At 37.8% G+C, this 11,415-nt stretch overlaps 1 protein-coding gene across 1 annotated transcript; it reads left to right on the forward strand.

Moving 5' to 3' along the window:
* The first annotated feature begins 1,161 nt into the window (after nt 1-1,161).
* On the forward strand, nt 1,162-3,990 carry sp5a (Sp5 transcription factor a). The gene is made up of 2 exons (XM_039817126.1): nt 1,162-2,088; nt 2,439-3,990. The coding sequence occupies exons 1-2, from the start codon at nt 2,038-2,040 to the stop codon at nt 3,513-3,515; spliced, it is 1,128 nt and encodes a 375-aa protein (XP_039673060.1). The 5' UTR covers nt 1,162-2,037; the 3' UTR covers nt 3,516-3,990.
* Nucleotides 3,991-11,415: the final 7,425 nt, after the last annotated feature.

Below are 11,415 nucleotides of genomic sequence, written 5' to 3' on the forward strand. Positions count from 1 at the left end.
CCAGATTGTGCAAAAATCCCTTTGGTGGTTGTTTATCATTTCTGTCTGGTAATAATTTAGTTATAAATGTTGGTATAACATTTAGAAATATTCATAGGTTTCTCATTTTCTTCTCACTTGTTTTTGCGCTTGAGGAGGATAAATCAGCAAAAGGGGTGTTCCACAACTTGGAAACCTGAAAGTTGTTCTAGTTGCTTATAACTGATTTATAAAGCAGTGGTATAAACTATTAAAGCAATTAGTTATAAACTCTGTATAAAGGGTTCTTTATTAAAAAGTGATACAAATATTTCTTGATCATAAAAAAGACTTCCACACATTAGAGGGTTGCAACCCTTTATAATATATTATAATATGACCTCTGTATAACTCTGGTAACTTATAAAAGTACTCACACTCTGGTAAACTGATTTAATACGATGTGGCTCGGGATTCAAAGTAGTGACCTTGCTGTTTTCTGTATATTTTTATATGCTCTACACAATAAACTTCATCATCCATAACTTGATGCAAACAAGGTTAATCTCTACTAGTTTTTTTATCAGTCAACAGTGTGACTACACCACTCCTGTAGCCAGTTTTGTAGTTTAACATGGTTCCAGTGCAGCTCAGCAGGACCCCCCTTACCCTCATGACTGTGTGTAAAGCCGTGGGAGAGGACTGGGAACATTAATCCCTTCAAAGGAACAGATCTAATTCAAAATCTGCCGCTCCAAACTAGTTGAGAGGACAGTGATTGTTTCTTCAGGGAAGCCAGATAAAGATCAGAGAGTTGATATAGAAAACTACAACTTCCATTCCAACTGCTCTGCCACAAAAGTTTGAGTATTATCTTAAGAAAACTGCATACTTCTGCCTTCATTAAATGTTCTGAAACAAAAACACGACAAAAATATGATATATGCCAGTTTAGCCTTTGTGCGGTAGACCCCTTACATTATAAATACCTCTGTTTAATGCTTCAGTGTGAGATCCTGTGCTGAACTTCCTCCTCAGACACATTGAAGTTACAAGCAAAGAGGTTATAACCTCTTTGTTACAAGTTTAAGGAAATTGAGGCATCACCATTTCAAGTGCTGCTTTTGTCACCTGATTTAAAACAGAGGTTTCCCTTTGTGTCATGTTAAGTAACATGTTATAATTTGAATTAGCTGCTGGGAATTTACCCTTAGGCTCTAAGCTTAGGCTACATGTTGATGCTCAACAAAGAGGAAAAAAAAAACTAAATTAAGAATAAGGTTCTGATAAAACAATGATTGAAATGGGTGAAGGGGCATTACACATTTAAATAATTCAGAGAGGGCATAATTAAGTGTTTAATGCCATGTTGTAGTTAAAAGGAACAACAAAGGAAATTTAATTCAAATTACAAATGTAAAAGAGACGCAGATTCTTGAGAGATGAGAACTTTGTGTTGAGTCACTTGATTTGGTCTCTTTCCTCCATCAAACAGTCAGGCAGAGCTGGAGATCTCCAGAGATAACAATGTCACATTGTCACATAGGGTTCTGCTACAAATCCTTAATTACAAAAAGAGGATCAGATGACTACAGCATCCAATACCGGGGTCTCCAGGCGGCATGGGGGTCTTTGATCAAGAAAATCCAATTATTTGTGTATATACATTTCCCACATAGTGATTACTTCATTAATTGTCCCGCCTTTATCTCCTCCCTTCCCATCCCCCCTAATAATCAGCTCCTTTATCCAGACCAACAAACACACCATAGGAGCTTTGTGGATTCAAAGGATTTGCTTTCCCCTCTCAAAGAGCCGCTATTCTTTGATGATTGGGCAGCGGCAAACTTCAAAGTAATAAATCTTATTTCTGACTGGCTGGCGGCCCACCAAAGTCCTTATCAAATTCTAAGAAGTGATCCCTCACTCTTCAGATAGACCAAGGATATCTCGGAGAGAGGAAGCACTGGAGAGTGGAGACCTGCTCGACGCGATATTTTACTGCGAATGCACGTATTTAACTAAATTAGTGCTTTTATTTTTATTTGTTTTCATCGAAGAAGGAGGAGGACCTTTATCATGGCAGCAGTGGCTGTACTGCGGAATGAAACACTCCAAGCTTTTCTTCAGGTTTGTGCGCAAGTTTCTGTTTACTTTGACGACTTTATAAGTTGTGAATTTACTCATCCGTGTTGATTAACGAGTCTTTTATAGTTTACACGAGATAAAAGCCGTGCTACTTTGAGTCCAGTGTCATATAATTGTATTATTAACGCTAATCGTTTGCGTCTTAATGACTTCTGCTGCAACATAACGCCAACTTTTATGTCACATCATCACGATTCAGGCGATAGGATAGATTTAGTGCAGATTACATTTAAACTATTTATTAATAACGTAGCACGTTATTTGTGTTGTTGTTTTTTTGAGTGTGGTAAATAATGATTGTAATTTAGAAAATGTGTGTCTCGGTTATCCAGGATCGCACTCCAAACTCTTCTCCAGAGAACTGTAAGCACTCTCCGCTGGCTCTGCTGGCTGCCACTTGTAACCGGATCGGGCATCACCACGGATCAAACCACACAGATTTCCTCCAGGTCCCTTACGACCCAACTCTGGGCTCCCCTTCGCGTTTATTTCACCCGTGGACTAACGAGGGAACCCCTCAGAGCAGCCTGGCCAGCAACTCTACTTTCGGACTATCCTCCAAACCCCAGCTGTCTGCGCACATCCAGAGCTCCTTCAGCTCGCACCACGAACTGCCCCTCACTCCTCCGGCGGACCCCTCGTACCCCTATGACTTCTCCCCTGTGAAGATGTTACCTTGCTCCATGCAGTCTCTGCAGTCTTCCTGCCCTCCCACCTACGTTCCCGCCGTCAGTTACGCAGCCCCGACTCCCATTCCGCCTGCAATGCCAAGTTTTGTCACGGGACCCTCCGGCCTTGTGCATCAGCAGCAGAGACAGTTATCCCCAAACCCTGGAGAGGATATTCCGTGGTGGAGCCTCCAGCAGGGGAACCATGTCAGTCACTCAGCCTCCCTTGGTCCCCATCGCTTCCAGCTGCAGAGGGGCTTGGTTCTGGGACATACAGACTTTGCGCAATATCAGACGCAAATCGCGGCTCTGCTACACACAAAGTCCCCTCTCGCAACTGCGCGGCGGTGCAGAAGGTGCAGGTGTCCCAACTGCCAGTCCTCCACGTCCAGCGACGAGCCTGGGAAGAAGAAACAACACATTTGTCACATACCGGGATGCGGGAAAGTTTACGGGAAAACTTCTCACCTCAAGGCGCACCTGAGGTGGCACTCTGGAGAGCGGCCGTTTGTGTGCAACTGGCTGTTCTGTGGCAAGAGTTTCACCAGGTCGGATGAGCTGCAGAGACACCTGAGGACTCACACGGGGGAAAAGCGCTTTGTTTGCCCGGACTGCTGCAAGAGGTTCATGAGGAGTGACCACTTGGCAAAACATGTCAAAACTCACCAGAACAAAAAAAGCAAGTGCCATGACAAGACACTTGACCATGTCAAAAGGGAGGACACGAGGAATATGTTGTAACACACCTTGTAGTCATTTAAAACAAGTAGAAATCACTAGTGCAATACAGTCAGTCTTACATTAGCTAAGTACACAGTGAGCTGCATTTTTTTATAGGGTATTTTGTTTATTTTGTTGGTTGATTTCTTACATCCTGACAATAGTCTCAAACATTGCTGGTCTGTGTAGCACATATTTGTATATAAAGTTTCATAAGTTAATTTGGGACCATGGAGAAGTTATAGCTCATGAGTTTGAATTCACTGTCTATATCATACCAAGTAAGACAAGTTTTCAACTTGTGTTTGATCATTGTCTTCGGTGGAAGATTTCACTCCCCTGTAAATTATATTTAATAGCTTTTGTTGAATGAAAGTGTCCGTTTTTTGCTCCATATGGGGTGTTTTTAAGCATGCTCTTGAAAAGATCTGCTATTGTTGGTATGACCCAAATACTGTGTGAGAATAAAGATTATAACATTTTCCTCAACTCTAAACGTGAAAAATTCATTTGATACCACTTAGTTATAGGTGATGAGACAAGCAAGTTTTATATGGAAAGAAATACATTCAGTATTTCCTAGATTAGTGTGAAATGGAAACCCCAGTTATTCATTTCCAATTACTTTATTTAGTAATATCTAAAATGTAAGTGATATGAGGACTTGCAGAAAACTGTGTGCTAATATTTAGTTTCCAGCTGTTGGTTGTGGTCAAAAAGGAGTATTTCAACCAACATAAAACAATGTTTAATATTACTTCAGCTTCTGAAAATGAAAAAAAAAAGATGTTGCATTTTTTTGATCCAATCTTTTGCCCTACTGCTGCTGTTGTTTAACCTTTAACATAAGCAAAGCGATGTTTAAGTAGTGACAGAAGATTAGTTGGTCTGGACTGTATTGGAAAATCTTCACAGAAATCATTAGAATTGTACATACGCTGTCTAAAAATCTACAGTACAATGTTTAACAGTAAAATGTAGTTGTGCGAACCCTTAAATGTGTTCGCCAACTAAGACTACAACTGACATTAAGCATGTAAGAGATCCCTAGAGATCATATGTAGACCTGAGCGCTTCAAAGGTGTATACAGGTGTTAATATTCTTCAACATAATTTAATTACACTCCAAACCCTACCTTTTCAGTAAAGCGGTATTAACGTCAGTAAATTATAAGGTTAGAGGTTTTACTAAAATGTTGCTTCTTTTCAGAGACATACCTCAAAATAGATATAATTTAAGTTTTTTGGAGAATACCACACATTTACTTCAGTTGATGTTCATTTTTCTACCATTAGACTCAACTGTGGAAATGCTCTAATTTGTTAATGCACTCTAATAGATGTGGTGTATTTGTTTTTTTTCTGCCACAGTTTTTGCGTTTTACATTTACATATGAGGACTTTGAAGTGACACCGTAGACTGAGATGAGACCCATTAGCCGAGAAACACTTTTAACTGGAATATCACTGGATTCATGTTACACACTTGTACACACAGTATGTGCAGCAAGTTTTATGTCTCACCTGTCTGTCAATCAGAGCCTTAATGGGCAGTTGTCAACAGTCAAGTTTTTTTACCAAACCAATTGGCGAAGAACTCTTTTTTTTTGTCCAACAGAGTGAAATTTGTATGGTAGATTGCACACTTATTACACACAAACACGTACATTAAGTTTTCATGTAACATTAAGTAAACTAACAGTATTTTATGTTGACTTCCTCCACCCACATGTTTCCATGGCGACTGGGGATTAAAAGTGACCTTCTGGGGACGAAATACCTTGATTTTCTAACCTTGAAGCAACTACTTCCATAGAACTAATCAAAACAGAGATGTGATGAACTCTTCAATGTCGAATAGATCTGAACGATGACACAATGATCCAATTATCCAATTCAGTAACTTAATTATTAGAGAGCAGCATTGCTGCCTGTCAGCAGTGACACTGTCTGTTGTTCTGTCTGTCTTATGAGGGATCACTGAAAATGTCAGTATGAAGAGAACAACCGCTGCCATTCGATTCGATTTTTCAGTTTTCTGCCTCAACAGCGCCCCCTTTTGTAAGTTGCCTCAGTGGTTCATCAGAGCAAACAAATATTTGGACTACTGTAGAGGTCATTTTGTATTAAGAAAAATATATTTTTCCATTTTTTGCATGTTGTCGTACATTATCTGCTGGAAGGTTCAACAGGTTTAAATCAATTTGTATTACTCAATTTTCTTATTGCGCTTATAGCTCAATCTTTATTTAACAGTGCAAATATAGTTTGTTTTGGCAACCTTGTTGAGTTCGCTGCGATATCAGCCAGAAAGTTCCGCCTGTTGGTAATCCAGGTCAGTTTACTTCATTATCTTGATATGTTATATGCTTAAAGTTGCAACCAAGTGACTTTAGAATTCAATTTAACATCCATATGTTAACATGCTATAGTGGTTGCCTCCACACCAAATTTCAAAATACAGGATTTTAACTTGCTCACTCCCAAACTGACTTCGACCTGAATTTAAAGGCCTATAACCAATGATGGATGCTGCAACTTAGCCTAAGATAAATGCCTTATATCTGTTGCACCACTTCTCTTTACAATATACAATGTTGTCCCTGTTAAAAAAACTAACACATACATTATAATCAAGGACCAACACTAAACAACAATAAAAATACAAGTTATTATGTTAACTAGTGTTGTTAAAGGTTTGTTTACATCAGTATTATTTGTGAATAGCAACAAATCAGTTGTATATTTTTTTAATGACCATTAAAAAACACAAAATACAGGTTTTCATCTATAACCCAGTTATATAATGAATGTACCTATTATTTATATGCTAAAAGATTACTGACTGGACAAAACTTTGTCTGCTGCAGTTTTATGTTATATTTAGCAACTATAGTACTTGGACCAAATTTGTCATGTCATTCCGCATTGTATTTGCATACATGTATTTTATATATTAAGTGTTGCTATATGCACTTGGTAGTATTGGACTAGTGAGAGTTTCCAGTTTTACCACATCCCAAGAATGGACAAACTGCACGGCTATTAACATGCATTCATCATAACAAGATGAGCTATGAAGGGAAAACCTAGTATGATGAGATGTGACCCTTTGAACTGTAAAGTCTTTATCCACAAATGTTATGATCCTATTATGAAATGATGCTGTGGATGGATATAGTAAATGCACCAGACTGGCTGTGCACAAAGGCATGGTTCGGCTCTGATTTGGCTTCATTGTCCAAAATGTAGTCACTATTCCTTGACACAGCAGGGGGCCATAATGCTTAATTAATAACTCAAAGGATATCATATACCGTGGCTTAAGTTTATTTTCTAAAATGAAAAAGATTTAAGAACATTTAAATATTCATATTACAATTGCCTGTCCATGTATGATTTAAAATGATTTAATTTCTAATTTCAAATAGAAAAATAATCTTCATTAATATTTTTTATCATAAGCATTATTGTAGATTAAATGCTCATTCCTGATAATTTTTTTTTGTATGTAATTCCCGTCAGGGTTTCACTCTTTTCAACCCCCCTTATATGTATAAACAAAAAAACAGTTAATATTGTTTAAGACACACTATAATGTAGTTATACAGCAAGCATATATATTTAAGTGTTTATTAATGTTAAATAATGTCAATAACTGTAGCTCCTGTGAAGCATCTATAACTGGTGTATACACACTAAAAGTCAATATAGCAGACAAAGGGCTGTTTTGACCCAGTATTAGCGTTTTTCTTTTTGTATTGATTTAACCAAACTAAAAGGGATTCTTGTGAACTGTTATGATCTACACTAGCTAATTTTAAACTTATATGTCACTATTTGTGACCGATTGTTATTAATACATGTATCCTTTGCAGTTTTGAATGTCACATGTATATCATTTTGTTCAACTAACGATACATTTATGATGGTTTTAGGGTAAAACTTGAGCTTGTTGTGTCCAACACAGAGTCAAAAATAACCATTTTGATACTGTAAAGTAAAGTTAATACAGTATTGGATCCATGCTGTATTGACCCAATGATGTGTAGTATGTAAACAGATAATGAATGATTGACTATGATATACATTATATAAGCTGTCTTAATTTTCTATATGGATACAAAGTAATTATGTATTATGTATTGATAATATTTATAATTTTAATTATGTTTACTTACTATATCTATTAATTAAGTATTTATTTATAAATACTTTTTCTCTTTCCACTTCACAAACACCTTCCACTGATGAAGGCCATGGGATGCAACTGAAAGCTCTGAAAGCAATCTAATAAGTGGACCTTGAGATAAGACTAGTCAAATTGTTTTGAACTTTCAGGGAGTGCTGAAAGAAGAGTTCAGAATTATTTCACTTCTGGTTTAGAAAATACATTATTTTTCAAATGTAAACTGACTGAATTAGACCCTCAAATGTAAAATATATAAATTAAATAATTCATTGCAGTCCCGTGAGCTTTGGGGATCAGGTTCAGTCAGCACAGGGACAAACTCTTTCATCAGACGTGATCTTTCTTCACCGTGGCGTTGGCTCTGCGGAGGCTGTTCAAATAAAATGACTGACAAGCAGTGGCATGAATCAAATCCCTGATGTCAACAGCTCTGCTGCACTCTATGGAGGATAGTTATGTACTGCCTGACATTTTACAGCTGGTGTTACATTTAGTGTGGCAAGTGAAAAAGGTTTGTCTGGACGTTTAGATAAATAATTATTAAATATGTGAGCTTAAGCTGGACTGTCTGAGAACCATCTTTGTATTCAAGTCAATGCCTCTGTGCAACTCAGTTTAAAGCCACTGGAAACTACAAAAGTATTTATTTCTAAGTATTTGTCTAAAATGTTATCATTAAATGTACAATCGAAGTTGAAGTTCAGAAAAGAACTTCTAAAAAACAAACCTTTGTTACGTTTATTAAAAGGTTAAGAGTGCAAAAGCTCTGATTGGTGCACAGAAATAAGATAAAATAATCAAATTTTTCCAAACAGAGCACCGGTGTCCACCACGAAAAACAAAAACTGCCAGAAAATGTTTGTGTTCATGTAGGATCTTGTAGCTTACTGTAAGCTGATTGAGAAAATAGGTTTTCAGATCTTTTAAGTAAAATATGACACTGTTGGTGAAATATTCAGACCAGAGTCATGAAACAATTATGATTTACTTATTTTTTAGGGTGTCATAGGTCTTGTCTGCTAAAGATAGACAAAAAGGAGACAATGTGCAGTGATGAAATGGCAACTATATATTTGGAAGTGTGTGTGCTAATGTGACATAAAGGTGAGTCAACCAATCAACCAATTGTCCTCAAAGGGCAGTTGGTTATGCATTAGTGAAACGGAAAGAGTAAAAAACTGGCAGTAGTTTACTTTGCTAAAGCTGCCCATGTCTGTTCTGCTTATGTCTGTCTGTGTTTTACTTCTATAGCCTTCTGTAACTATGTTTTACATCATGAATATAGTTTTAAACAGGTTACTTTGATCGGTGCAGATATTTACACTTTAATACTGATGGACAAACTTAAAATTTCATATCAGTTATATCAAGGTCAAGGTCGTTTTATATTTGTTGAAATCATTCATGGAGTTAATATAGGCCTACTATTCAGCTAATTTTGCTTCTAAACTAATGCCAATAGTACAAAGTAGGCTAGCTCAGTTTTCTTCACTTGTTGATTTAAGGTTTATAACTCTTGGTTTTGTAACAAACCTGAAGCAGCTCGTTAAACCTGCTTGCTTGGTAGAAATATTTTCTCTTGCTGACCCGAAAAACAGACATACAGGGAAACTGGCTCTCTACCAGGCTGGACAAGAGATGTTCAGTACATGTACAAACACTTTTTTTTTTAGGTCTTTATTTGACAGAACAGATGAAGACATGAAAGGGGAGAGAGAGGGGGAATGACATGCAGCAAAGGACTGCAGGTCGGAGTTGAACCTGGGCCCGCTGCGTCGACTAGTAAACCTCTACCAACTGAGCTATCCGGGCGCCCACCAACACATTTTTAACATGGAATCTTCTAAATGAACGACTACTGAATCACCGCTGTGACTGCCTCTTTCATTCCCACTCCACGCCCCGGACGCCTGTTCTTGCGCTATGTAACTTTGGTGAGCAGGTACGATCTCCCGGGAGAAGCCACACACCACCAGCTAGCTATAAGAAGAAGCTAGCTTGGTATTCTCAGCACAGACATCGTCTATCATTTTTCCAGTCTACTGTCTGGATGAAATCACGCCCACTTCTATATGACGAAAGTATACTTTAGCTAGCTAGCGCACCACGCAGTCCTTACGTCTAAAACTTCCCGCCGCTAGGGGAATATTTTGCCGGGAAGAGGGCGGGCATAACTCTTGCATAGTCTCGCTTTGCCAGACCATCCACACGCTGCAGAGCGGAGGAGGGTCTGTCTACTCCACACAGCAATCCGGGATGGGAGAAAAACGTGCTCTGGTTTATTGCCATTTCTTTAAACCAATCACAATCATCATGGGCGGTGCTAAGCTCTGCACGGAGCCGCTGCAAAATAGTTGTGCGAGTGAAAACACAAATTGGACAGATCTAGCTAGTTGTCTCAATTTACCATGCAGAAAGATCTGAGGAGCAATTAACCATAGTACTCATAAATCCACCGGAGGTTAAAATTCCAACAAAAAAGAAAGCGGAAGGAAACAGAAATCAGCTAAAATATATGCATCCGCCGGAATTTTCTGCGGCACTGGAGCAATCCCTGAAGTCGAATGTCAAGGATATAGACTAACTCTTGCATAACGTTGCTTTAAAAGATAGCATTTTCACATCTTAAAACCAATTTATTTTTTAACAGTAATTTGTAACAGTTTTGGAAGGACCAAACAAATGATGTCGTCCTGTTGATAAAGGCGTCAGATCAGAAAACGCTACTATGTGTCATGGACAAAGAACGCATTTTGTCATTTACTTTGGAGGACTTATTGCTATTTGAAATGTGTACTTAACTAAAGACAGTGAACACATCACCGTTATGAACAGTGATGTGTTCATTGTTATACATACTGAAGTTTATTTCAACAATGATGCGATTATTTGGCTTAGATAAAACTGAACAAACTACATAGTCAGTGACTACAAATCTTTAAACTGAGCTGAACTAAATAATTTGAATTAGCAAAGTAATTCGTGATTTTCACCTCTACCCTCCACTAACCTGCATTGGAATAAATGGGTAGCTGCTTTCACAGATACTCTTTGAAGTGGACTATATGTAAGAGATTCAAGCTCAGCTCTTACGTGTGTTCACACAGGAGCGTTAAGAGTCTCTAGCTGTGAGACGGTGATAGAAGATTTTAATGTCCCACAGGAGACTCGTTTAAACTGCACCCAGTAGTTAGGTCAACACAACAGACTCATTCCGTCAAAGACAATAAACCTTGTTTTAGAGCAAGATGACCTTATATTGCATCCTATGCCATCTGCAACAAGCACAACAGCAGGAGAATTAAAAAGTAAAAATCCCAGTTGTTCCTTAGTTCATTTAATGTACGTGTGTTACTTTACTTTAGAGATGTCATTGCTCTATAATTTCATGGAGACTTGAAGATTTATTTTCCATTGTTAAACAATTCCTCTGATTGTAAGTAACCATTTTGAGTCATTTACATTTTTATGAGAACATTAAAGGATTGTACTTTTGCATATTTTAATTGGCTTTTAAAGAAAAGGGTGTATTGGGTATTAAACCATGAAAAATTAGTAAATTAGATTCTAAGTTCGACTTGTTATATCTAGACATTGTTGTAATAAAGAGGAAATTTCATGCCAGTTCTGATAAAAAATAGCGACTCTTGGATGGAGGTTTGTGTGTAAGAGGTCAGAAGAGTCAGGCTCACGCTGGGCTGCATGTTTTATACATCAGTGCACAGCGAT

This window comes from Perca fluviatilis, chromosome 12 (assembly GCF_010015445.1).
Source record: "Perca fluviatilis chromosome 12, GENO_Pfluv_1.0, whole genome shotgun sequence".
In the NCBI taxonomy this organism is placed as follows: Eukaryota; Metazoa; Chordata; class Actinopteri; order Perciformes; family Percidae; genus Perca; species Perca fluviatilis.

What these genes read in the sequence shown, in the direction of transcription:
- sp5a (XM_039817126.1), top strand. Translation starts at nt 2,038, where the DNA reads ATGGCAGCAGTGGCTGTACTGCGGAATGAAACACTCCAAGCTTTTCTT. An exon ending in CACTCCAAGCTTTTCTTCAG is followed by an intron (nt 2,089 to 2,438) that starts GTTTGTGCGCAA and finishes TCGGTTATCCAG; the next exon opens with GATCGCACTCCAAACTCTTC.